Raw genomic sequence first — 27,954 nt, 5'->3', positions numbered from 1 at the left:
TCAAGGGTTCAGAACACAGTAAAAACCTGTGATGGATCAGACCCAAGGTCAGCTGCAGGTGCTACAGTCCTGTGTGATACGGTAGCTTGTCCTGGTGCACAGAATGTAGGTCACTGTGCCCACGGCTCTCCGTTTTTATCTCTGTCAGGCTCTCGCTGCAGCTAATGTGTGAAGTCGAATGAAGAGCTCGTCTCCCCTGGCTCGGCTCCTGAATCATGCAAAGCAGCTTCAGACATCAGAGAGCTTTACAGACAGAGAGCATGCACGGCATGTGTGCACGTGTGTCCAAAAGTGGAGCAGCAGAGGGCACAGGAAAACAAAACAACTGCATTAAAATGAGATTGAACTTTAAAAAACTGTTTTAATAATCAAAACAAACATTGTGTTTTAGCAAAATGTTTCAAGCCTTCTTGTATCAGATCAGTCTGGTTTAAAGGACAGATCTGCTTCTGTGTCGTATATTTTAGAATACATGTGTGAACGTTGATTCAGCTTTCTGCTGTTTTAACAAAACATCATCAAAATATTCATCTCATTCCAATATTTTGATGATGGTTTTTGCTTTTTGTTAATTTAAAACTTTTCAAAGTATTTAACGTCCATCCATCCATCCATCCATTTTCTTCTGCTTATCCGGGGTCGGGTCGCGGGGGTAGCAGCCTAAGTAGGGAGGCCCAGACTTCCCTCTCCCCAGCCACTTGGGCCAGCTCTTCCGGGGGAATCCCGAGGCGTTCCCAGGCCAGCTGAGAAACGTAGTCCCTCCAGCGTGTCCTGGGTCTTCCTCTGGGCCTCCTCCCGGTGGGACGTGTCCGGAACACCTCACCAGGGAGGTGTCCAGGAGGCATCCTAACCAGATGCCCAAGCCACCTCAACTGGCTCCTCTCGACGTGGAGAAGCAGCGGCTCTACTCTGAGTCCCTCCTGGATGATCGAGCTTCTCACCCTATCTCTAAGGGAGAGCCCAGACACCCTGCGGAGAAAACTCATTTCGGCCGCTTGTATCCGAGATCTCATTCTTTCGGTCACAACCCAAAGCTCATGACCATAGATGAGGGTAGGAACGTAGATCGATCGGTAAATTGAGAGCTTCACCTTTTGACTCAGCTCTCTCTTCACCACGACAGACCTGTACAGCGCCCGCTTCACTGCAGACGCTGCACCTATCCGCCTATCGATCTCACGCTCCATTTTTCCCTCATTCGTGAACAAGACCCCAAGATACTTGAACTCCTCCACTTGGGGCAGGACCTCCTCCCTGACCTGGAGAGGGCACTCTACCCTTTTCCGGCTCAAGACCATGGCCTCGGATTTGGAGTATTTAACGTTATTAACAAAATCTTTCCCCATATAGCAACAATGAGCTCTGTAATATCTGGAAAAAAATAGATTCTCATTAAAAACTACTTCAGCAAGCTTGTTTTAGTTTTATCTTCTTATATTGTTGCTTTTAACTAGAATATTAATACTTTAGCTTTTACCTAGCCTTTAGCTACTTTTGCCTTTGTCTTATAGCTAATGTTGTACTTCTTTTAGTTAGTGTGATTAGTTAGTGTTTTCCTAATTTTAGTTTATACCTATCATTTCGTTACATTTAGCTAGCATTTTTGCTAGTACTTTTCCCCTAGCTTTTAGCTGTCCTTTTACATCTTTACTATTTTCACTAGCATTTTTCAACTTTTAGCTTTCAGCTAGTGTTCTGCTTCTCTTAGCCTCAACAGTCCAGTTTCAGCTTCTTCAGCACATTTCTGCAGTTTTTCAGCACTCTGAATGCACGTTCAGAGAAAATGCATTGTTTCTTTGCAAGTCCTGAACACGTTGAGCTGTGAACGCTCTCATCTCAGAGGAATATTAAACTTCTTGCTTTCTTCAGCTTGTCATCCAGTCAACCTGACGTAACTCTGCTGACTGTGGACTGCTTCGTTTTCACTCTAAGAGGCTGACGGACTTATCAAAAATGAACGACAGGAAAAAGCTGCTCTTGACATGGAAAATGAATTTGCCATGAGATGTTGCTGGAAGCCTGTCAGCTGAGGAGTCTCCACATGTGGCCTCCTGGACGCTGCTCACTTTATGTGACGTTTTGGATCAGTTCTCATCGCATCACATTAGGAGATGAAAGTCAGTCTGTTGCATTACATCATGAAAAGATGAGCAATTGAAATGTCTGTAAGTAAAATATCTCTCAAACTGTTGGACCGATTTAAATAAAATTGAAAGTAGCCATTGGATGATTTTCTACAACTTAAGAAGCTGAACTTTGATGTGGTAGTTGAGAGAGCATCATCCCCAAATCATAGTCAGAGCACTAACAGATCAAACAAGATCTTTGCTTACAACTTTGGCATCAACCCTGTCTGTCTGTTAGCAAAATATCTCGTGAACCGCTATAAATATTAAAAAATAATCATCAGAAAATAATCGTTGACTGGACCTCTACATCTGATTATCTTTTGGAGCCCACAGCTAGTCAACTTTAGCTAACACAAAAATGGCTATAAAAGTCATTTTTACAAGTATTGAGCTAAAATGTGGTGTGATAGCACCTGAGAGTTTTCCTCACATTTTTTTTTTCCAAACTATCTTTTTATTTGGGTGTAAAAGTAGATGTCTTATAAACTTAGTACATTGAAAATTAAACATTTGTAGCTGCAGTAATATTCAAACATCAGTTTGCTCAAATAATCTGTAGCATAATTTTCAAGGCAAAGTCCTTTTTAATATTAAAAATGTATTTAGTACATAATAGTCAGATTTGTTTTAATCACTTGACAAATAAATCCCAAACATCAAAAGAAAATGGTAAATATATAAAAATAATTTAAATTATTATTATTATTATTAAATCATAGAATAAAAATTAGCAGCTCTGCATTTAAACACAACCGTATGTTATTATGTAAAAAACATTGTATTAATAACTCATACGATCACAAAGTTGATGCGTTTTGATGAAGAAAAGGCAAAAATAAAAAAACTGTAAGAACTGCTCAGTGAAAAACTATTTTTACTGGAACTGCTGAGTAAATCTGTGAAATGTGAGGGTCAAGCTTCCTTTTCTCTCATCCATACGTCTGATTTATTTTGTGTGTGAAGCCTAAAACTCTGCGTCGCTATAAAATACCCAACACTGCCTGTTTCTCTGATTGAAATGACTCTCAGCTCTGATCCATTCAGCTTTAAGTACATCTCTGTGAAACTGACGCATGAACATTATATGCAGAGATCAGAGAGGTTTGGAAGAAAGAAACAAAGCAGGCTCAAGGCAGCCACCAGAATCATATAGTGTATTAGTGATGAAAGAGAAAAACAAGCAGAATAAAGAAGGAACTGTGGGACAGAGATGGAAATGTTAAAATGTAAGAGGAATAAAAAATGTCTGCCAGAACTCAGGGAAACAATGGAAGAGCATCATAAAAGAGACAAAGCTAAACAGAACGATGAAAGCAAGCAGAGTCAATGTTTATCTATTAATGGTTTTTTTATTACATTTATCTTAATAATTATTCAGTACAGTCATAAAAAATTAAAACCCCCATGTTTAAAACAAACATCTTATCTTTATTTTACATCAACAATGAAGCAATGTGTATTAACTAAACCACAGGACCTTCGTTCTCAGGTAGACTCACTGCAAGTTAGTCTGAAGTTAACGTATTTTCCTCCGTACATGTCGCTCCGCCCTATAAGTCGCATCAGTCCAAATATGTCTAATAAAGTGGGAAAAAACATAAATACGTCGCTTTGCCATATAAGTCACATCTATTACGCGTCACCGCAGAAATGTGGGCTGGTGTTGTGCCAAAAATCCACGAGCTGCCTAATGGCGGGCGCGGGACTGTGCACGGGAGGACTTTAACAAGAATTTAATAAGATTAACACTTAAAAACAATTATTTGTTTGCTCAAAATTATAGCAAAGATGTGTCTCAGTCGAACTTTTCCTTAATAAATGCACTTTGACGGTCAAATTAGCTGCATTTCGCCGGGGCGGCGCAGTGAAATGCAGCTAATTTGACGGTTTATTGCTAGAGTGCCATCTAGTGGCTGAAAATGGTAGTGTTCAATATTTTCACTCAGAATGAATGAAAACAGCCAAAAATTGATATATAAATATGGGAAAAAAGCCATAAATATGTCGCAGGGTATTATGCAAAAAAACTGGGACTTGTAGGCTGAAAAATAGGGTAGTTTTATTCTTGTAGTTTTACTTTCATTGCTGTTTGTTTAGGTTAAGAAACCAAAAGTTAGCTTAGATTTAGTTAAAAATCATAGCTTGAAGTGAAATGCAGCTTTTAAAGCTTCCCCATTACTGACAACTATTTGGTTTGAAACGAAAAGACGTGGCAATGTGTCTCTTTTAACTTTTTATTTATGTTTTAAAGTGAGATGACAATTCACAAATGCTAAATTAAAATACAAACATTTTACACAGAGAAATAATTTAGATTATCACTGATATGAAAGGTTTTTTAGAGTTTTTTTTAGCCTAAATTTAGTTATTTTATACCTTAAAATGAAGCCGTGAGCTGAGTAAAACTGAAAAGCTGCTGTAGTATTTCAATTAAACCTGTTAATACAATACTTATAGCATAACTGTTTGGATACCAAGAATAATTTGTTAGATTTTTTTTGCTATTTTTTATACTACCACTAATTAAACCTACAACAGAATTATTAAATAGCAATACCAAAATTTAAACAGAACCAGACATTAACCCTAGCTGTAAAGCTCATACGTCTGAGTGCTGCGATTATAGTAGGGGCAGAAGAAATGTCTAAAAAGACAGGGTCAAATGTTGAATGTTACATCAGTGGTGTCCTTCCTAATGGAAGACAAGTGACATTCATTTCATTCCATCACGGCTGAGTGGACGAGGTTAGTGACTTATGTGCTCCACCATCCTCTGCATTCACCAGAGTGGACCCAGAATGTCCCCCTTTGACATTTAGGAGTCATAAAACAGCAAGCGACATGTTGGACACGTTGGGCGTAAATAACGTCATCCTGGCAGACAGCTGGCGAAAATGACTTTCTTTGCCCTGAGAGAGTCGTCTGCACGCAACAGCTCTGTGTTACTGGAGTGAAGTAGGTTAATTTTGGAACAGTGTGAGCGCCTGGAGCCTCTGCTCCTCAACAGACTTCCATCACATCTGTTCTGCAACTTTCAAACACTCCTTCACAGGATGGGGCTGCGAGACAGACACATTTACAAACCGGTGCTGTAAATGGCACGGGTTCATATCTCTGTTCACCGGAATGGGTTGAACTGCCTCTTTGTTGGAACAGAATAACAATTATCTGCTGTAAATTTATATTTGTGTGTGTGAGAGGCCTGTACAGAGGGACTGAGGCAGAATGACCTGAATACACACCGAGCTGCTTTCACCTGTCAGCTCCTGCCACATCTGACCCCTTACACTCCTCGGCTTCTGGCCTAACTCTGGCTCTGTCTCCTTCTTTTTCCTCCCTACTTGTCTTGTCCCCATTCTGCAGTTGCCATGGCGATGAACGTCACAGATGAGACAGAATCTGGGAGGAAGTAGCCATAGTTCCCTGTATTCTCATCATGTTGATGTTTGCCATGTTGTGTGACAGGTAGCCTGTCAGGGCTAAATGTGGAACAACTCTGCAGTTATTTTTTTCTGGTGCGTTTCTGTTTTGCATCAGTGCATGAACCAAATCCCATTTTTTTGGTTTGACGAGGAAGAAAAATCCATTTTTATTGGCCTCAGGCTCAGATAAACAGAGGCATGAATAAAAGCAAAAACAAAAAAATAAATAAAAATGGTTCATAAAAGTTTAATGAACTTCTGGGAGCATCTTTAAGTGTCAGTAAGGGACTGTTTTTACGTCTCGTTGTGCACAGGTGCTGTACCTGCAGCAGGCCGAGGTCAACCGGGAGCGGGTGTGCGCCATGCACCAGTCCAGCATCGATGGCGTGGAGGATATGTCGGCCCTGGCGGAGCTCCATGAGGCTGCTATCATGCACAACCTGTACCAGCGCTACCACAAGGACAGCATCTATGTAAGTGCATGTGTGTGTGCACACCAGTCTGCATGTTAAACATTGGGAATGCATCCAAAAGCTCATATGTACAACTTTTTCTGTTCATTCTATGTAAAAAAACAAACATTCTTGCACTTATAGTAAATCTAAGGTTCATCCTCATTACACAAGAGGAAATATGAATTACTCAGTGATTTGTTTCTGCGGATGAATGAAATGGAATTAATTCATGCATCAGCTTTTTTCATTTTATCTTGAGGGGATGGATGTCTCTGTCTGCAGCTGCAAACTTAATGATGGGAATATTTAATTATTGTCAAGACCAGAAGCTATTATCATTGTTAGCAGTCGTATTGTGAGCGGACGTTTGGGAGAATCCTGTGAAACTGGGGCAATGTAGACACTCTCCCCGAGTGTGAGCTTATCTATAAATGGAAATGTTGTCCTTACATGGGTTTCTCTTAAGCTGATGATAAGAACTTCTCATGTGTGGGTCAGTGTTTGAGTCACTGTGTGTCCTTCCGTCATTATCTTAATGTGACTTCAGCTTTATGATCAAATATTTTCTCCCACTTGTACCCATTGTACCTTTCCAGACCAACATTGGCAGCATCCTGGCAGCTGTTAACCCATACAAGCAGATCTCAGGTCTGTATGATCTAGAGAGGGTGGATTTGTACTCCAAGCACCATCTCGGGGAGCTCCCACCACACATTTTTGCTGTGGCCAATGAATGCTACCGCTGCATCTGGAAACGCCACGACAGCCAGTGCGTGCTCATCAGGTGAGGCCAAAGTTCAAAACACGATAGCCATACTTAATACAGCCTGGTACTTACCTGGACTAACAGAGTGTAACTTGTACTTTTGTGATACTTAACAAAAACATACCTCATACTTACTAGGTACTTACAGGGTATGTATCTGGTACTTACTAGGTACATTCCGGGTATTTGTTTGGCAATAACGTGGTACTAATCTCATACTTAACTAGTTTTTATGAAACACTTACTGGTATATATATGGGACTTATCAAGTACATACAAAGTATATATCAGGCCATTTCCTAATACTTACCTGGTACTTTCAGGTTACTTACTAGGTATGTTCCAATTACTTATCAGGTCCATACATGGTATTTACGGGGTACTTATCGGGGACCTACTTGCACTTGTCTGGTACATAACTGATGCTTAGGAGGTACTTAATTGTCTTTTTCTAAGCGATTATCTGATACTAACCAGGTAGTTATTGGGCGGCTGTGGCTGAGTGGTTAGGGCAGTCATCCAATGGGAGAGTTGGTGGTTCGACTCTTTGGTGGAAAAAAGGAGATTCAGAACAGACCAAGGTGTCGTTCATCAGATTTATTGACAAAGCTTTGAGAGCAGTCCAATAATTCACAGAACATGCAATTACAAGATTACACTCAAAAACACTCTCATCCATGTGAAACCCTGACCTGCTCTAACTCTCTGGACCAGACAAGTCTTCCTGTCCATACCCTCAGCCCCTCCCCCTCCATGTCTGAGCTGTCATCCAAAGGTCCACTGCAGGCACGAAGGAGTGGATCTGAGTCAAGGACTCTGCTGAAGACACGTCACCACATCATATCAACTCTATCATACCAATATCAATCAGCCCTTGCGGATATAAAAAACAACCAGTTCCTTCTGTTCCTCACTGACTGGTCACAGTACGAGTGATTATACATGGCACTGGTAATGTCACACGTCACAGACATGAGCAGGAGGACATTTTAGATTGTTATCGCAGGAGAGTTATTGATCATGATGAGTGTAAATAATACACATTACACACAGACTCAACCAGCAGTCACATGCCGAAGTGTCCCTGGGCAAGACACTGAACCCCTCACTGCCTCTGATGTGTCCCATCAGTGTATGAATGTATTAAAACTCTGATTATACAGTTACAGTTATACAGTTTATTTGTAAAACTATAGTAGAGTGCTGTATGAATGGGTAAATGAGGACACAGATTGTGTTGTAAAGTGCTTAGAGTATTTTGATAAGATAAAAAATCGCTATATAAGTAAATGGACTGTACTTATGTAGTGCCTTTCTATCTTATCGTAATACTCAAAGCGCTTATCACTACAATCTGTGACCTCATTTACCCATTCATACAGCACTCTACTATAGTTTTACAAAGAATATTCAGAGTTTTAATACATTCGTACACTGATGGGACACACATCAGAGGCAGTGAGGGGTTCAGTGTCTTGCCCAGGGACACTTCAGCATGTGACTGCTGGTGGATTCAAATCCCCAACTCTTGCATTGGAGGACGACTAACCACTCAGCCACAGCCGTCCTCAAGTACAGTCCATTTACCATGTATCATTTACTTGTACCTGGTACATGCCTGGTGAGTACTGTGCACTTCATGAATATCTGTTGGACATTATTAACATCATGGAATGAGGCAGGTAATACTGCTATCATGTCACATGACAACCTACCAGAAGAGAAAATCAAATTTGAAGCTGGAATTTTGCCACATAAATCTGTCAAAGACACTAAAGTTTAAGTTTAAAACAAACAAACAAACAAACAAGTGTTGTGGCTCTCTCTTAGTTGTGATTATTATAAACATGGTTTCTTAACCTATGCAGCAAACTGTTCAGACCCACCTGTGGTGTCCAACATTTAATCGCACTTTCAGTTACAGTCAACCTTTGTTTTATCCCTGTTAGGATGGGAGCTAATGAAATCCCTCAGTAGTTATCAGATCTCAGAAGATAACCAGAGCAGCCAGAGATGTCAGAGAAGGTCAGCGTGTTTGGGATTGAACTGCATCGTGTTTGTGCATCCGTGTGTGTCCCCCAGCGGTGAATCGGGGGCAGGGAAGACGGAGAGCACCAAGCTGCTGCTCCAGTTTCTGTCGGTGATGAGCCAGAACTCGGTCGGGACTCCTCCGTCAGAGAGGAGCACGCGGGTGGAGCAGGCCATTGTGCAGAGCAGGTACACGTCAAGTAAACGGACACGTTTAACATTTCCGTCTGTTGAGCGTGTCTGTAAACACTTCAAGACATGGTTTGGTTAATCTGTCTCAATGAAATGCTCGTCTAAATAAAAGCTTTGAACTGTTGGTCACTAAAACTGTTCATCTTGTTTAAACCTTTCTTACATCAGCAGCATAACTGATGTTTAGCATCAACCATCCACTCTTAAGATATTATGACAATGGTTAAGTTCATCGATGTCTCTATGCACAGCCATACTTGAAACTAGATCTCAACTTGATGTTTTCCTTGTAGTCCGATCATGGAAGCGTTTGGGAACGCTAAAACGGTTTACAACAACAACTCCAGCCGTTTTGGGAAGTTCATCCAGCTTCACTTCTCTGAGTGTGGAAACATCCAAGGAGGCTGCGTCATTGACTGTATCCTTATTTCTGCCTCGTGTACAAACATCAAGTGTGCAGTAATTATGAACTCACTCGCTTGTTGTTTCCATGACTCTCGTCCTCCCAGATCTACTGGAGAAGGTAACCATGCCTTGGTGTTCCCGTGCCATGTCTGAAATTATTTGAAGTCATTTGTCAATGGTGGATTTGTTGCATTGATTTCTCTGTAGAACCGAGTAGTACGACAAAACCCCGGAGAGAGGAACTACCACATCTTCTACGCTCTGCTGGCAGGAGCGAGTAAAGAGAATAAAAGTATATCTGCATATATTAACGTGTTTGTTTCTGTTTATAAAAGTGGTGAATTATTTGTGCTTTTTATGTAACATAATATTGTAGCATTTGGGTATATCCTCTGTGTCACTGCTCCCTAGTTTTTGAATCAAGTTCTCCATTTTGTCATTGCCATTTAGCAGTTTTGGAGCCAGAAGTAGATATTTTCGTGGAAAAACAATCTGATTAAAAATATTCTTTAAGGCTTGGTTTGTCTTTAATTGTTGCAATCTCTTCAAATAAAACAACACCACACATATAAAAATAAATGAATGTAGCTATCTGTTTATGTGAATTATAGCTTATTCTTAATTTTGCATTAGCACAGTTGTCTAACAATGATGGAAAACCTATGAAATATCATTCTGAGGCTCATGCGATACAAATATGTGTATTAATACTTACAGGTCTGTACTTCCTGGAGGACCCTGCTGAATCCTACCACTACCTCAGCCAGTCGGGATGTCTGAAGGACAAGAGCCTGAACGACAAAGAACTGTACAACAGTGTTATGGTACATCTGATATAATTTCTCTGCTCGGTTATGATTGTGTTCAGAAGCTCAAGAGCAACGTAAAGTTATGAAATAATACTTCCTTTTTCTGTATGTTTGAGCTGTTCTTTAATACATCTCTTTTTCTGAGAATAACACATCTATTTCTGAGAAATAATGTTTCTATAACTCTTATTCAAATCTTGGTAATTGTCACCCATTGCCTTAAAAAGCAAGTGATCATGCAATTGCTTGTGTCTTTCTGTATGTGCTCGTTTTTTCTGTCTGTTAGCAAAATATTTCATGCACCACCAGAGGGATTTTAGTGAAAATCTCAGAAAGAATATGTTTTTAATTCATATCTTTTGATGTCAACCAGATTCAAGAGGGCTATCATAAATAATCAACATTATAAAACATAAACTAGTCAGTTCAACAGGTTGGAGGCTAAACATTGGTGTGGTAGTAACTGAGAGTCATTCTTAATGCACACTCTGAGTGCAAACAGATCACACAAAGTCTTTGTTTAAAACTTTTTCTTTTTTAATTCCTCCTTCCTTTTTCCTGAACGGAAACAGACTGTCTCCTTGCTTCTAAAGAACTGAGATGACCCCGTCATTAAAAACCTTTGCCGTTTCCTGTTCTTGTCGTTGTGCAGGAGGCGCTGAAGGTTTTAGAGTTCACGGAGGAGGAGATCAGGGACATGTTTAAGCTGCTGTCGGGAGTCTTACAGCTCGGCAACCTGGAGTTCATGACCGCAGGAGGAGCCCAGATCACCACCAAGCAGGGTCAGGATGATGTTTGTGTAAAACGCGTGATTGAATGAATTGGAGGGATTGAAGAGTAAGACGTCTCCCCTTGTGTTTCCAGTGGTGAGTAACGCCAGCGAACTGTTGGGTCTGGATGCCTTCCAGCTGTCTGAGGTCCTGACTCAGCGCTCCATAATCCTCAGAGGAGAGGAAATCTGTTCCCCGCTCACTATCGAGCAGGTCAACACATGCACCATCATTTTAGTCTCTTTTCCTGGCTCTCTTTTGTGCACACCTGCCCCAATACAGCCTCTGTTCTCTGTGTTGCAGGCCATTGACTCGAGGGACTCTGTTTCCATGGCGTTATATTCCCAGTGTTTCTCCTGGATCATCCTTAAGATTAACCAGAAAATCAAAGGAAAAGAAAATTTCAAATCCATTGGCATCCTGGATATCTTTGGCTTTGAAAACTTTGAGGTCAGAGGTCGTTTTCTGATTGTCTTTTACATTAATTTAGCTTCTTCAGCCTCTTATTTTTGTTGCTACTCAGAAAGAAAAGAAATAAAAGATTTTTATTTTTACAAAATGATTAACTGGACCACATCATCAGTACATGAGTTGTAATTAGTTTATTTCTATCGCTTGTAATCATTCATTTTCAGAGGCACAGTTTTGCAATAAAAATTGTACTAACACTATTAAAGAACAGGTCTTAAGTATTTATGTTACACAAATATTTCCACTGCATTAAAGAGACAAATTGAAGAAAAGTATTTAAGCAACATGAGGGTGAGGAGGTGTTCCTTGAACACAAAAAGTTTGAGAACCCCTGATCTAGAATATGAAACATTAATGAAAACGTCAAATGCATTTTTACGACGTCGTGTCATTGTCAGAATTCACTGTGGCATGGCGTTTATTTAACGACGTAGCTTCTGTCTCGTTGCCTGCAGGTGAATCGTTTCGAGCAGTTTAACATCAACTACGCCAACGAGAAGCTTCAGGAGTACTTCAACAAGCACATCTTCTCCCTGGAGCAGCTGGAATACAACAGGTGAATAGAGAAGAAGGTGCTGTTTGTGAACGACCCAGCAACACAAACACTCTCCCTTTGTATAACTGCCTGAGTTTCTTCTCACAGGGAAGGTGTTCAGTGGGAAGCAATTGACTGGATGGACAACGCAGAGTGTCTTGACCTGATAGAGAAGGTCAGTATCATTAATAACAGAAGGACGAGCATTCCTTAAATGAATGCAAATGGTCTCATGTCTTTCATAAACATTATTTTATGTTAAGAGACAGAGCTGATAGTTCTCATGCGGTCTGTTAACACTTGGACAGCACATTAAGAATCAGTCTGTAAATTCAGCCCAGAATCTTTTAAATTGGCTGAGTTATAGGTGTTTTTGTGTTTTTAATGTTGATCAGCTGTTGCAATAACTCCAAAAGCTTTTGTAATATAATCTATAATATCTAAACTGATGCTGATTCTCTCTGGAAATGTTGTGTTGCTTTTTCCCTCGTTTTAGAAACTCGGCCTGTTGGCACTGGTGAATGAAGAGAGCCGATTCCCCAAGGGGACAGATTTCACTCTGCTGGAGAAGCTGCACAGCAGGCACTCAGTGAGTTTTATTTTACTTCTTTTATTTATTGCATGCACTTCATTCATAAAGCCTCAATTCTTCACTCATTTTGCATCTCTCGTTGGTTTTCTGCAGATCAACCCGTACTTTGTGAAGCCCAGAGTGGCAGATCATCAGTTTGGCATCAAACACTACGCTGGAGAGGTGACCTCAGAAGAAATCAGCAACTTTCTGATGCACACACTTTATTATTTGCTCTAAATTTGTGAAATGCGTTCGTCTTGAACAGGTTTTATACGACGTCAGAGGAATCTTGGAGAAGAATAGAGACACTTTTAGAGACGACATCCTGAACATGCTCAAGGACAGCAGGTCAGATCCACAACAAGAGATTCATTTAGTCAACGTCAAGGTTCTTTATTGTCATTCGCATCACGTGTGGTACATGAGGTGGAACGAAATTGTGCACACAGGGTCCCAGAGTTTAAAAGAAACATTTGCAGTTTCACAAGATGAAGCTGATGTTGCTGATGTTAAATGTGTGAATGCTGATTCAGCAGTCGTTTCATTTTCTGTAGTTGTTTTTTGGGGGACATTCCTAATACTTTTGTTTACTTTAAGCTAATTTAGCCATTCATATATCTAAACATTTAGCTCTTTTAGGAGATAAGTGCTACAGCTTTTGTTTTTTGGTAACTTTTGTATGTTATGCTATTTTTAGTTTTTAACTACCTTATTCTACTTTTAGCCTTTAGCTAGCCTTTTTCTGCTTTTAGATTTTAGGCTTTTTTTTATATACCTTTAGCTTTGGGCTTGCTACTTTTTGCCTTTAGCAACACGTGTTCCGACAGTTTTTAGCTCATCTTTTACTTCTTTTAGCTGCTGTTCTGTTCTTCTAGCGTTTATGTAGCGTTCTGCTTCTTATAACTTGAACAACTCAGTTTCAGCTTCTTCAAAACATTTCACAAACCCTCTGCATTCTCACTGTGTTTCTAGTTTTAATAAGGATTAAATGAAAAAGATACATTGTGAGTTTTATAAGATTTTGACTGATGCAAATCAACAAAAACAATAACTTGTAAACTACTAAACGTCAGTCACTGCATATAACTGTTATTCTGACTAAATGATTATTGTTGCATCTTTAAAACGCTCATAAACCCCATTAAAAGGCTCAAATTAATAAAAATGTATACATTTATAAACCACCACCATCAGACACACTGTTATATTTCCATTGGTATGACTTGGAATATTTAGATTTTTATTATTTTTTTGCTTTTGTTTTGCAGACAGGACTTCATCTACGACTTGTTTGAGAAAGTTGGCAGCAGAAACAATGAGGAGAAAATGGGAACAGCCAGACGCAAACCCACAGTGAGCTCCCAGTTCAGGGTGAGAAACTGCCTTGTTTTTAACATAAATTACCGTATTTTTCAGACTATAAGGCGCATTAAGCAAAACAAAACAGTCAGATAAGTCAAACTTTATTCAACTCATTCACAATACTCACATAAAATCGGTTCGAGGTCAGTAAGCACAACCAGGATTAATACATAAGGCGCACCTGATTATAAGATTAACTCTAGATTTTTGAGAAAATTAAAGGATTTTAAGTGCACCTAATAGTCCCAAAAAATATGGTAGTTTTAAAGAGTACAGTACAACAAAGAATATAACAAAAAACAGCTAAGAGGTCTAAGAAAATATTTAAAAAATAACTGTAGGTACTGGAAATATTTAAGAAATAATTAGATTTTCTTATTTCCTCAGGACTCCCTTCACGCTCTCATGGCCACTCTCAGTGTTTCCAATCCGTTCTTCATCCGCTGCATCAAACCAAACATGGAAAAGGTCACTTTGAGTTTTTGCTTCCCACAAATATTATCTGTTCTCTGATTCACATCAATGATCTTTCTCATCACCCGACGTTTTTCTACCTCGAATGATAAATCTTTTTTAATCATCCTGGTAGAATCCAAGCGTGTTTGATCCAGAAATCGTCCTGAATCAGCTGCGATACTCCGGTATGTTGGAAACAGTGAAGATCCGTCGTGCTGGTTTCCCCGTTCGCAGAACATTTAAAGACTTTTTTTCACGGCAAGTATCCTTACATTTACTTATTTTTTCTTTTGCGATTTTACTGTATATGCATTTTATTCGTTTTACACCTTTTAAGCAGTGCAGCTAAGACTCCTCTGTTCAGTCCATCCTGTTTCGTTGTTAGATATAAGATCATCTTGAAAGACAAGGTTCCAGCAGCAGGAGATGATAAGAAAAGAAGCACAGACCTTTTATTCAAATACGACAAGACCAAGAAGGAGTGGCAGTTAGGGAAGACCAAGGTAAGACCAAGAAATATACTTTCAGACTTTGAAACGTTCTTCGGTGTCTTCAGCTATTTCCACCTGCTCCCGTTGTTTTTGTAGGTGTTCATGAAAGAGTCTTTGGAGCACCTTTTGGAGAAGGATCGGGATGAAGTTCGCCGCCAGGCTGCCATGATAATCCGGGCACATCTGCTCACCTTCTCTGCAAAGTAAGACTCCTTCTAATTCACGTTTTAAGGTGGATGGGAGAAGGTTGAAAGAACCTGACACCAACTTTGCATTTGTTATCCATCACCAAATGCAGGCGATAATGGTTTTGCTTACGTCAGTGTAGTCATGTGTTCAATTGTGAGTAAGGTTTGCAAAATATGTCTTGAGCTACTGGTTATAGTCAGGACTTAATCTGAGCCGGATCCTGCTGGAACAGGATCTGGGAACTCTTATTTTGACAGGGTGCATTTCGGCAACTGTTTGCTTGGATCCGGTAACTCTCAGGATTACTAATAATAATTATGAACAAATTTGACTGCCTTAAACGGATAAAACTTATATTGAACATGTATTCTGAAAATAATTACATAAACACTCATTTTTAACATAACAGCCACTTATGATCTTCCTAATATCACATAAGAGCTGCTCCTTCAAGTAAGCATGTCAGCTTCTACACTTAAAAAAATCTTCACCGCTAAAAGTACAGCCACAGGCAATTTAATTAAAAACACAAAAATATAATTAAAAAGCACAAATAAATTGCAAATCAGTTTTACAATTTAAGGGGGTCATTAATAAAATTTTGATTATTACAAATACAAGAGAAATGTTTGATAGATAATTGCGTTACATAGCTACTGTACATCATATATGAAAACAACGGCACCAATTTGTCAAAATAATAGCGATCAAAATGTTGAAAAACAGTCCAATTTACTTTCTTTTTAAGAAAGTCTTCTCATTGTACAAATAAACAACAGAGAATTGAAGCACATGAAAGCTGTGGCACTGGAGATGGCGCTCGACAGGTTGGGTGGGGGGTATAGGATGCTTGGGAGAAGTGGAGCGTGCTCTATTCACACAAGGAGAGCTGTTGGTCAGGATACTTCTTGTTGCTCTCTAACATGTTTATTCAATCAACTGTTTACTTATGTAGGTAAACATAGATGTTTAATATACACCAGGATGCAGGAAATGGCACTCACTTTATTTAAAATGTTCTGGTGGAGGACCCCCTGTTTGTGTTGTTTGCTTTACAAATTAAGCACTAGTTATAGTTTAATTATACTTTCAGACACTTTTCTTTAGATATCCATCTGCAACTGAAAAACCTTTGAAGTAAACTCAATCAAAGATGGCCAGTACTTTTGATCGACCTTAGCCAACACAAAAATAGTAATACAGCAGTCCTTTGTTTATCACAGGGGATCCGTACCCTGAAGACCCGCAATATGTGAAAAACCGCAAAGCAAGAATACTAGTACAAGTAGTAAGTATATATATATATATATATATATATATATCGCGGGTGGGCGTGGTCCCTATATATATATATATATATAGTAATCCCTCATTTATCGCTGGTGTTTGGGACCACGCCCACCCGCGATAACTGAAAACCGTGAAGTAGGGATACAGTAGTCCAAGTTCAAGTTCAGTAAACTTTGTCATGACATGTGCCAGGCTGCAATCACACTGACTCATCACCTGTTACTCCCAATCTCCCTCCTTAAATAAACAATTTAAATTTCAATACTGTAATATTTTAAATAAACAATTCACACAGCATCCATCCATCCATCCATTATCTTTACCCGCTTATTCCATTTTGGGTCACGGGGGTCGCTGGTGCTCATGTCCAGCAATCACTGTGCGAGGGGCGGGGTACACCCTGGACAGGTCTCCAGTCCATCACAGGGACACATAGAGACAAACGAGACAAACAAACATTCACTCTCTCACTCACCTAGGGACAATTTAGAGTTACCAATCAGCCTAACATGCATGTTTTTGGTCTGTGGGAGGAAACCGGAGTACCCGGAGAAAACCCACGCATGCACGGAGAGAACATGCAAACTCCACCCAGAAAGGCCCCAGGACCGGGGTTTGAACCAGGAACCTGCTCGCTGAGAGGCAGCAGCTCTACCATTTGCGCCACCGTGCTTCCATCCACACAGCATGGGTTGTTTATTTAAAATATTACAGTATTTAAATTCCATGCCTATTGTGCGGCTCATCCATCAATCAGCCATTTGTGTGTCATGTCCAATTTTAATTTGAAAACCTGCAATAGAGCGAGTCTGCGATAAATGAACCATGAAGTAGCGAGGGACTACTGTGACTCGGTTCACTGTTAGTGACTGAAAGTCATGTTCAACATATACTTCATCTGCTTCAAGTGCATGAGATCCAACCGAACTTCACTGACAAGGTTTGACTGATATGAAGTGGGTTCCTTCAAGGAATGCTAGGCTTTTAATGCATGTTTTCCTACAGGAAGCATTTCAAACAGGTCCGCACCAGCATCATCATCCTGCAGAAACACCTCCGAAGGCACATCCAGCACAAGCGCTTCGTGAAGCAGCGCAAGGCCGTGCTGGTGCTGCAGAAACACAGACGAGGCCAGGTGGCACGTGCTCGTGTTTCCAAACTCAAAGAAGAGAAGAGGAAGAAGGAGGAGGAGCAAAGAAAGAAAGAGGAGGAAGAGACGAAAAAGATGGGTGAGGAGGAGAAAGAAGAAGGGACGGAAGAAGACGAGAAGAAAGCCAAAACATCAGAGGCGAGTTCTGCTTTTCTTGGATGATTTGTACAAGTAAAAACAAGAGTACACAAAATGTATATAATATTGATTTATTTTTATTTATTTATTTATTTCAAACGACAATAAAAAGTAAAAACAAAGAAAGAGGAAAAATATAATAACAGTCATGCAATTTTACACAATTTGTTCGAAAAGGAGCAGGTAGAAGAAAACACTCTTATGATTTCCTGTCATACTCATCAATGTACAATCATTTAGTCTCCCCACACCAAATAACCCTTATAATACTCACACATTAAATGATGCTTAAAGCTCACATTCTCATCGTTGAATGGACAATTATTTACACTTTATTAATATCAGCAGTAGCATTTTTGGTTTTTGAAACTCCCATCCTATACAAAATATTTTTCAATAAGCTCATTTTTATAAAGTTTTTTTAAGCCGACTTATATTTGTACTTTGTTTGAGCTCATCATTTAAATCATTCCATAGATCTACTCCACACACTCGTATACAAAAACTCTTTTTGGTTGTTCTGATACATTGTTTTTTAAATTTTCTTTCTCCTCTTAAATTATAACACCCCTCTCTGTCACAAAACTTTTTTTTGAATATTGTGTGGAAGTTGACACTTTCTTACTTTGAACATAAATTGTATAGTTTTGAATTTTATAAGGTCCCAGAATTTCAGTACATTTGATTAAAAAAAAAATAATGGATTTGTATGTTCCCAATATCCCACTTTATGTAATAGTCTGATTGCTTTTTTTTGTAATGTGTACAGCGACTGTAAGTTTGTTTTGTATGTATTACCCCAAACGTCCACACAATAACTCAGATATGGTACAACGAGAGTATTATATAAAATAAACAGAGGTTTGTAGTCCAGAACAAATCTTACTCTCCTCAAAACAGCAACACTTGTGGCAAATTTAGATTTTACTTTGCAAATCTGTGGTTTCCAGCAAAATTTATCATCCAGTATAACACCTAGAAAATTGATTTCATGGACTCTTTCCAACTCAACACTGTCGATAGTTATTTTGATTGCATTGTTTTTATGTTTATTGTGGTTTCCAAATATCATCAATTTTGTTTTATCTAAATTTAGTGATAATTTATTGTTTTTGAAACAATGTTTTAGTTTTTTTGTTTCTGTTGTGACCACCTCAGAGAGTTGTTGGATGTTTTCTCCAGTGCAGAAAATGCTAGTATCATCTGCAAATATAATGTATTTTTGCCGGTTTGATACTTTGAATATGTAATTTATATACAAATTAAATATTTTTGGGCCCAACACTGATCCTTGTGGGACCCCACAAGTTATATTTAATAATTCTGATTTGTGATTACCTATTTGTACAAACTGTTTCCTTTGTCCAATGTAGCTTCTAATCCAATTTAATGCTACCCCCCTAATTCCATAGCTTTCTAGCTTTTTCAGCACGATACCATGATTGATGGTATCAAATGCTTTCTTGACATCAAGAAATTCACCAATTGAAAATTTCCTTTTATCCATACTGTCTATGATTTCTTCTGTTAACTGCATCAATGCCATTGATGTAGATCTGTTTTCTCTGAAACCATGTATATAATATAGTCAATATTTCTAACTGGATGATTAGACACTGACTACTTCACTGATTTTCTGTAGGAGGAAGCTCGCCAAATGGAGGAGATCCTGCAGCTGGAACGAGAGATCGAGCGTCTGCAGAAAAAACGAGAGGACGAGGTGTCGCAGCTCTGCGAGTCCTCCAAACAGGAGCTCCAGCTGCGCCGGGATGCTGAGCTCAAGAGGATGAAAAAGGAGGCGTCCCGCAAAGCAACCGAGCTGATCGACCTCCTGAACTTCGGGGGGGTGGACCCCACAATGGAAGCTGCAGCCGAGGTGAAAACTGCAAAGGGGGCAAGCACCGCCCGAGGGGCGTCCAAGGAGGAAGATGTAGATGAAGGCTTCCACGCTGAGGAGGAGTGCATCCCTCTGCCGGACTTCCCTCCTCCTGCTGAGTCAGATTCTCCTCTGGTTCAAGACATATTTACTCACCTCCCCCCTCCTCCACCTGCCTTCGCCGAGGGAACAGTCCCCCCGGCGCCACCTTCTCCTCCGCCCCTGCCCACAGACGGCATCGCTGCCAGTGGAATTCCTCCCCCTCCTCCTCTTCCTCCACCCGGAGACAGTGCTGCCGTCTCTCCACATCCTCCTCCGCCACCTCTCCCAGGAGAGGAGGCGATCAAGGAGGAAGCCAAGTCGGAGCTAGAGAGGAAGGTGAGCATGGTGGAAAGCCTGGTAGATGGAGAGGAGCCCATCTACAGCATGCCAGCCGACACAGAATCAGACTACGACCAGGAGGAGGAAGACGGCTCCGTCACCGCCGGAGACGACAGCTCCGTGTCAGGAAGCAACCGCGGGAGCACTGCTGTGACGGATGAGGAGCACCCGAGGAAGTCGACCTGCACCAACACCAGCGTGGAGTCCTACAGAGGCAGCTCTGACTCTGTGAGGACACACACTTACATGCGTGCACTCAGACATGTATGAACAGCTCCACAGTAAACCTCTCAGACGTTCACCTCACTCTACTGATGAACTTGTAATGCATCACATTTAAACTCTTTTAAAGCAGCACAGCAGTGAATAGTTGTCGTGTGATGTTGCAGTATGCAGACAGTGATGATGAGCATGACGGCGTGATGGACACTGATGAAGAGGTGACGAATGGCAGAGTGACTTTACTCAATGGAAACGCTCCACCATACTTCCACGGCTACCTCTACATGAAAGGTGTGGACAGTTATATTTTTTTACACTTTTATATGTTTTTTAACAAAAACATTTAGCTTTGAGTAGTTCACTAAAATCTACAATAATTTACAATTTGACACACAAAGCTCCTAATGATCCCCAGGTCTGTTTTAGTACTCCATCTCTTTCAAAGCCAGTTTTATAAATGCAGCATTTTATTTAGAGTTAACTTTGAGCACATGCTTTAGTAAACAGTTTGCGTACAAACTCTCCAAAGGAGGAAAACTATCAAAATTCACATTAAACTGACTGTGGCACAAACTTTAGTCATATACATTTTGTGCTTGTAAATTTCACTGCATGTGATTTAAGTTTTGTAATCGTGTAAAGTAAAATGGCTGAGAATTGTACATGTGTAGATAGAAATGTGTGCGTGTAAAAATATGTATTTGTAAAAGAAAACCTTACTCAATATACTTTGTTTTTGTTTACAGATACAAAGCAAAACTCTGCGTGAGTTTAAATTTACAATTAGAAATTATAACAGAATGTTTCTCTTAGCTGATTGGTCAATGTCATGTCAATCACAAATTTAATGGTCCAATCAGAGAACAGATGGTTTGGCTGTCAGAGTGGCACCTCTCTGAGCTGCAGGTCCTGGAAGGGTTGAACATTTCAAAGATGGAGGAGGGTGCCAGCGCTACCGAATGTGATTCTCAAGTATACAGGTTCTGGTCATGAAATTAGAATATTGTGAAAAGCTTCAATATTGAAGACACCTGGTGCCACACTCTTATCAGCTAATTAACTCAAAACACCTGCAAAGACCTTTAAATTGTCTCAGTCTAGTACTGGAGGCTACACAATCATGGCAAAGACTGCTGACTTGATAGTTGTCCAAAAGATGAACATTGACACTTTGCACAAGGAGGGCAAAACACAAAAGGTCATTGCTAAAGAGGCTGGCTGTTCACAGAGCTCTGTGTCCAAGCACATTGATAGAGAGGTGAAGGGAAGGAAACGATGTGGTAGAAAAAAGTGTGCAAGCAATAGGGATAACTGCACCCTGGAGAGGATTGTGAAACAAAACCCATTCCAAAATGTGGGGGAGATTCACAAAGAGTGGACTGCAGCTGGAGTCAGTTTTTCAAGAACCACCATGCACAGACATACGCAAGACATGGGTTTCAGCTGTCGCATTCCTTGTGTCAAGCCACTCTTGAACAAGAGACTGCGTCAGAAGCATCTCGCCTGGGACTGCTGCTGAGTGGTCCAAAGTTAGGTTCTGTAATGAAAGTAAATTTGTATTTCCTTTGAAATTCAAGGTCCCAGAATCTGGAGGAAGAGAAGAGGCACAGAATCCATGTTGCTTCAGGTCCAGTGTCAAGTTTCCACAGTCAGTGATGGTTTGGGGGGCCATGTCATCTGCTGGTGTTGGTCCACTGTGTTTTCTGAAGTCCAAGGTCAACGCAGCGTCTACCAGGAAGTTTTAGAGACTTCATGCTTTCTGCTGCTGACCAACTTTATGGAGATGCAGATTTCATGTTCCAACAGGACTTGGCACCTGCACACAGTTCCAAAGCTACCAGTGCCTGGTTTAAGAACCATGGTATCCCTGTTCTTAATTGGCCAGCAAACTCACCTGACCTTAACTCCATAGAAAATCTATGGAGTATTGTGAAGAGGAAGATGTGATACACCAGACCCAACAATTCAGAAGAGCTGAAGGCCACTATCAGAGCAACCTGGACTCTCATAACACCTGAGCAGTGACACAGACTGATCGACTCCATGCCACGCCACATTGCTGTAGTAATCCAGGAAAAGGAGTCCCAACTAACTATTGAGTGCTGTACATCAAAGTCCATGCTCAATAATCCAGGACAGTTTCTTTTTTTTTTTTTAGTGCTGAAACGTTCATGTCCATGGACTTTGTTGTTTTCAACCAGTTTGACAAGACTGTCAACAAGAAAGAGGGCCGGCAATGGAGGAGGGGGCGTACCAAAGAGACCATCTTATCACAAGCAGAACTAGTTTGTTCCACTTTGGAGTAAGCTGTTGGAGGAAGAATCAGTTTTGTTGTGTTTCCTTGACTGATGAAGCCTTCCGGATCGAAGACGAAACGCTTCAGCACAAAAAAAAAAAAAAAACTGTCCAGATGACCTGACTGAAAAATGTTAGAGTGCTGTACATGTTCGTACTTTTCATGTTCATACTTTGAAGTTGGACAACATTTCTAAAAATCTTTTTTTTTTTGGTCTTAAGTGATATTTTAAATTTCTGAGATACTGAATTTGGGGTTTTCATTAGTTGTCAGTTATAATCATCAACATTAAAAGAAATAAACATTCGAAATATATCAGTCTGTGTGTAATGAATGAATATAATATACAAGTTTCACTTTTTGAATGGAATTACTGAAATAAATCAACTTTTTCATGATATTCTAATTTTATGACCAGCACCTGTATATATCTGAACAATGATTTTATTAAATCCCACTAAGCCATAAAGTGATGCCTACCTGAGCCTCTGAAGTGCTAGTAGTACATTTTGAAGATGGAGGACAGAACCAGCACTTCAGCAGCTCAGGTACTTTATGGTTTAGTAGAACAAAAACAAAATCGTTGTCCAGATTATATTTTTGAAAACTACGTCCTGATTTTAAAGAACATGATTTTATTTTCTGGAGATAAAATTCTGTCTTTAGGGTAATCTGCTAAATACTTCTTGTCTGCATCATGGTTTTGTGTGAATTTCCATTTATTTATATTGAGTCAGTTTATCAAACTACAGTATAATTTAATGACATAAGTCAGTGATTGTAATTTAGATTTCCACACTTGTTTAATAAACTCTAAAGTTACAACTGAGTTTGTATAACTGTTGATTTGATTGACAGACATGACAATAGATTATAAAGAGGCTGCTGCAGTGAGTTCAGGTCTAAATCATGTTAGTAAAGTTATTTTCCTGTATGTAAATATGTATTTTGTGTTCCTTCAGCCGGTTTGATGATCCCATGGAGGAGGCGTTGGTGCGTGCTGAAAGATGAGACCTTCATGTGGTTCCGGTCCAAACAGGAGTCCTTGAAGTCAGGATGGCTCTACAAGAAAGGAGGAGGCCTGTCCACTCTGTCCCGGAGGTTGTTCTACCTGAGCCTGAGCTCAGTTTTCATACAAACAAACTGAAAGCCTGCAACACATTTCTGATCATTTCCTCTGGTCTTCTTCTGTTTTTAAACCTCAGGAACTGGAAGATGCGCTGGTTTGTCCTGAGGGACAGCAAGCTGATGTACTATGACAACGACAGCGAGGAGAAGCTGAAAGGAACCATCGACATCAAAGCAGCCAAGTACAAACTCTGACCTCTAGGAAAGCTAGAGAAACTGAATGTTTATTGTAGAATAACTTGCTGGAACAGCTGAAATTGCTTAAAAATAAAATAAAATTCTGAAAGGTAGTTGAAATGGAAGAACAAGCCTAATTTAGCAGAAGAAAGTAGAAAGGACACACATTTTTGCTGAATTATGTTAAAATGAACAGAAATTAGCATAAAAAAATACTTGTAGTAAATTAGTTAAAAAATAGGCTGAAATTAGCAACAAATTGGTGAAAAATAGCTGAAAAGGTAGAAAGAAGCTTAAGCTACCAGAAGTAAGAGGAAAGAGCTGAAATTAGCTAAAAATGTGGATGTACCTGAAAAAGCTAAAAACAGCATCAAAAGAGCTAAATAGTAGCTGAAAGAGCAAAAAAAAAAAAAAAATCTGAAACTAGCAGAAAAAAGCTGAAAGGAGCACAACAAGCTGAAATTAGTATAAAGAAGTTAATTATGCTGAAAGTATCCAAAATTACCATGAAAAAGTTGAATTTATCTGAAAACAGCTGAAACTAGCTAAAAAATGCTAAAAAAAAAAAAAAAAAAAAAGTAGCTGAAAAATTAGAACAAGCTTAAATTAGCAGAAGAAAGCAGAAAAAACAAGTTTGCCCAATTAGGCTGAAAAAATCAGAAATGAGCACAAAATGTGAAAATTATCTGAAAAAAGCTGAAATTAGCAACAACAACCAAAAAAGCTGAAACGTAGCTAAAAAGGCAGAAAGAAGTTTAAATTACCAGAAAGAAGTGGAGAGAGCACATTTTTCCTGAATTAGACTGAAAAACCTTTAAATGAATGCAAAAAAATGTGGAATTAGTTGAAATAGCAGAAAAAGCTGAAACTTGCATACATAAGCTGAAGGAGCCTAACAAGCTGACATTAGTTGAAAAAAGTTATAAAAAGCACAGCAATGTTGTAGTTAGCAGAAAGACTCTGAAAGGAGCACAAAACAGCTTAAAAAACAGCTAAAAGTAGCTGAAAAAATGTTTAAATTTGCAGAAGGAAGCTAAAAAAAGCTGAAGCAGAACAAAATGTGAAAGGAGCAGTAAAAGGTTATGAACATCCATCCACCCATTATCTTCCGCTTATACCGAAGTCGGGTTGCGGGGGCAGCAGCTTGAGCAGGGAGGCCCAAACATCTCTTTCCACAGCCACCTCTTCCAGCTCTTCTGGGAGGATTCCAAGGCGTTCCCAGGCCAACCGATAAACATTGTCTCTCCAGCGTGTCCTGGGTTTTCCCCAGGGTCTCCTCCCAGTTGGACATGCCCGAAGCACCTCTCTAGGGAGGCGCCCAGTTGGCATCCTTACCAGATGCCCGAACCACCTCAATTGGCTCCTCTCGATGTGGAGGAGTAGCGGTTCTACTCTTAGTCTCTCCCGAATAACTAAACTTCTCACCCTATCTCTAAGGGAGAGTCTAGCTACCCTGTGGACAAAACTCATTTCAACTGCCTGTATCCGCAATCTCATTCTTTCGGTCACTACCCACAGCTCATCACCATAGGTGAGGGTAGGAACGTAGACCGACCGGTAAACAGATAGCTTTGCCTTACAACTCAGCTCTCTCTTCACCACAATGGACCGGTGCAGAGTCTGCAATACTGCAGATGCTGCACCAATCCGTCTGTCAATCTCACGCGCCATTCTTCCCTCACTCGTGAACAAAACCCCGAGATACTTGAACTCCTCCACTTCAGGCAGAACCTCACCCTCAACCTGAAGAGAGCAATCCACCATTTTCCAGTTGAGGACCGTGGCCTCAGATTTGGAGGTGATGATTCTCATCCCAGCTGCTTCACACTCGGCTGTGAACCGCTCCAGTGAGAGCTGAAGATCACGGCACGATGACACCAACAGGACCACATCATCTGCAAAGAGCAGAGATGGAATCCTGAGGCCACCAAACCGGAAACCCTCCACCAGCTGGCTGCACCGAAAAATTCTGTCCATAAAAGTTATGAACAGAATCAGTGACAACACGCAGCCCTGGTGGAGTCCAACTTCCACCCTGAAGGGGTCCGACTTACTGCCAGCAATGTGAACCAAACTCTCGCACTGCTTGTATAGGGACTGAACAGTCAATAACAACGGGCCTCCAATCCCATACTCATGGAGCATCCCCCACAGTGTACCCCGAGGAACACGGTTGAATGCCTTCTCCAAATCCACAAAACACATGTAGACTGTATGGGCAAACTCCCATGACCCCTCAAGAACCCTAGTGAGGGTAAAGAGCTGATCCAGTGTTCCACAGCCAGGACAGAACCCCCATTGTTCCTCATAGATCTGAGGTTTGACCAACGATTGGACTCACTTCTCCAGTACCCCCAAATATACCTTACCTGGGAGGCTAAGGAGAGTGATGCCCCTATAATTGGAGCACACACTCCGGTCCTCCTTTTTGAAGAGAGGAACTACCACCCCAGTCTGCCAGTCCAGTAGCACTGCCCCTGATGTCCACGCAATGTTGCAAAGGTGTGTCAGCCAAGACAGTCCCACAACATCCAGCATTAAAGAAATCAGGATGAATCTCATCCACTCCCAGAGCCCTGCTGCCTTGGAGCTTTTTAACTACCTCGGCGACCTCAGCCACAGTTATGGATGGATCATCCCCAAAGTCACCTGACTCAGCTTCCTCCATGGAAGACGTGCTGGTGGGTTTGAAAAGGTCCGAGAAGTATTCCTTCCACCTCCCGATGACATCACTGGTTGAGGTCAACAGCTCCCCACCTTCACTGAACACAGTGCTAGTAAAGTGCTGCTTTCCCCTCCTCAGCCGCCTGATGGATTGCCAGAATCTCCTCGGAGCCGACCAAGAGTCTCTATCCAAGGTCTCACCGAACTCCTCCCATATCCGAGCTTTCGCCTCGGCAAAAGCCAAGGCTGCACACCGCTTGGCCCTCGGGTACTCCTTAGCTGCCTCCAGAGTCCCACTGGCCAACAAGGCCCGATAGGACTCCTTCTTCAGCTTGACAGCCTCCCTAACCCAGGTGTCCACCACTGAGTTCGTGGATGACCACTGCAAGAAGCACAGACAACCTTGCAGCCACAGCTCAAGGCAGCTACCTCAACAAGCGAGGTGCGGAACATGGCCCACTCAGACTCAATGTCCCAACCTCAATTGGGATGTGGTTAAAGCTCTCCCAGAGGTGTGAGTGGAAGATCTCTCTGACGGGTTCTTCTACCAGGCGTTCCCAGCAAACCCTCACTACACGTTTGGGTCTACCGGGTCTTTCAGAATCAGAATCAGAATAAACTTTATCGGCATTGCACCGAGATACAACGCGAATATGTATGTACAGTCGTCTGAAGATGGGCGAAGTGCACAAAGCTGCGGCTATAAATAGTTAGCGTGGCCTTCTTATTCTTATTCAGAATAATATTTTGCTTAGATAAGAAAAGGAAAGAAAACATGAGAAGAGACGGTATAAAAAAAAAGATCTCTCACACCGTGTCCTAGACAGGGCACAATTTGAGGCATCAAAAAAACCTACCATAGCAAAGCAACATAAACAGACGTTATACATGTACATATAGGCGGTGAAAACATTGAATTTTTTAAGGGAAAGTCGTAGCATAGTCCAGAGCCCCCCCTCAGCCATTGCCCAGATAAGAGGTGACGTTCATCTTCAGCTCAGTTGAGGTTCTGTTACATGTCCACGGCCTTGGGGAAGGGAGGGGTGAGGAAAGAGTCAAAGCATCTTTGTTGTTCTCAAAACATTCCAGGAGGAGTTGAGATAAGTCCGGCATCAAGGCCACAGTTTGGGTCAGGCAAAACTCCTCGTGAATTGTTGTTTCTGCCTTTAAAGTCTTGCTGTACATATTCGCTGATGGAAACTCCAAAACAGCCGAATTGATCCTTTACTCCAAAAGTCGAGTTCACAGCTTCTCCAGATTATTCCACCATTAATGAGTGCTGCCAGGGAGATCACAGTCCTGATAACAGCTGCTCCATTTCCGTCATAGCTCCACATTCAGTCCGAGCACTGTCAAGCTTCAACACCTCCACACGAATTTGTAGACAACCAGATTTCACCAACCCAAACAGTAGAATCTAGTTGTCATCATGAATCCAATTTGTTCCTTAAAGAGGTCAGAGGGGTCCTCCTTACCCTGACTCCTGTCGGGAGAAGTTGATCGATTTTGTTGAGAGACCAGCTGATCCTTCCAATTAAGAGGTATGCAGGAAAAAAAAGAGGCTTTTTAAGGGTTCAC

At 40.8% G+C, this 27,954-nt stretch overlaps 1 protein-coding gene across 1 annotated transcript in view; it reads left to right on the top strand.

Annotated features, from left to right (window-relative positions):
- myo10l1 (myosin X, like 1) overlaps window positions 1–27,954 on the top strand; it is a 66,173-nt gene that overhangs the window by 22,204 nt on the left and 16,015 nt on the right. The window contains exons 3-27 of the mRNA XM_037694590.1: window positions 5,866–6,024; window positions 6,603–6,790; window positions 8,855–8,989; window positions 9,286–9,410; window positions 9,502–9,515; window positions 9,605–9,689; window positions 10,115–10,221; window positions 10,859–10,988; window positions 11,071–11,189; window positions 11,280–11,426; window positions 11,903–12,003; window positions 12,091–12,157; window positions 12,479–12,571; window positions 12,668–12,736; window positions 12,822–12,904; window positions 13,825–13,927; window positions 14,306–14,386; window positions 14,508–14,632; window positions 14,760–14,877; window positions 14,962–15,068; window positions 17,350–17,632; window positions 19,275–20,117; window positions 20,279–20,402; window positions 23,370–23,508; window positions 23,613–23,717. Of these exons, the coding sequence (XP_037550518.1) occupies window positions 5,866–6,024; window positions 6,603–6,790; window positions 8,855–8,989; window positions 9,286–9,410; window positions 9,502–9,515; window positions 9,605–9,689; window positions 10,115–10,221; window positions 10,859–10,988; window positions 11,071–11,189; window positions 11,280–11,426; window positions 11,903–12,003; window positions 12,091–12,157; window positions 12,479–12,571; window positions 12,668–12,736; window positions 12,822–12,904; window positions 13,825–13,927; window positions 14,306–14,386; window positions 14,508–14,632; window positions 14,760–14,877; window positions 14,962–15,068; window positions 17,350–17,632; window positions 19,275–20,117; window positions 20,279–20,402; window positions 23,370–23,508; window positions 23,613–23,717 (3,650 nt within the window). The remainder of the gene's footprint in view (window positions 1–5,865; window positions 6,025–6,602; window positions 6,791–8,854; window positions 8,990–9,285; window positions 9,411–9,501; window positions 9,516–9,604; window positions 9,690–10,114; window positions 10,222–10,858; window positions 10,989–11,070; window positions 11,190–11,279; window positions 11,427–11,902; window positions 12,004–12,090; window positions 12,158–12,478; window positions 12,572–12,667; window positions 12,737–12,821; window positions 12,905–13,824; window positions 13,928–14,305; window positions 14,387–14,507; window positions 14,633–14,759; window positions 14,878–14,961; window positions 15,069–17,349; window positions 17,633–19,274; window positions 20,118–20,278; window positions 20,403–23,369; window positions 23,509–23,612; window positions 23,718–27,954) is intronic.

Source organism: Nematolebias whitei, chromosome 21, assembly GCF_014905685.2.
Source record: "Nematolebias whitei isolate Nwh7 chromosome 21, NemWhi1, whole genome shotgun sequence".
Classification (NCBI taxonomy): Eukaryota; Metazoa; Chordata; class Actinopteri; order Cyprinodontiformes; family Rivulidae; genus Nematolebias; species Nematolebias whitei.
The sequence above is the reverse complement of the archived record's forward strand: the minus strand, read 5'-3'. Positions and strand labels throughout refer to the sequence as shown.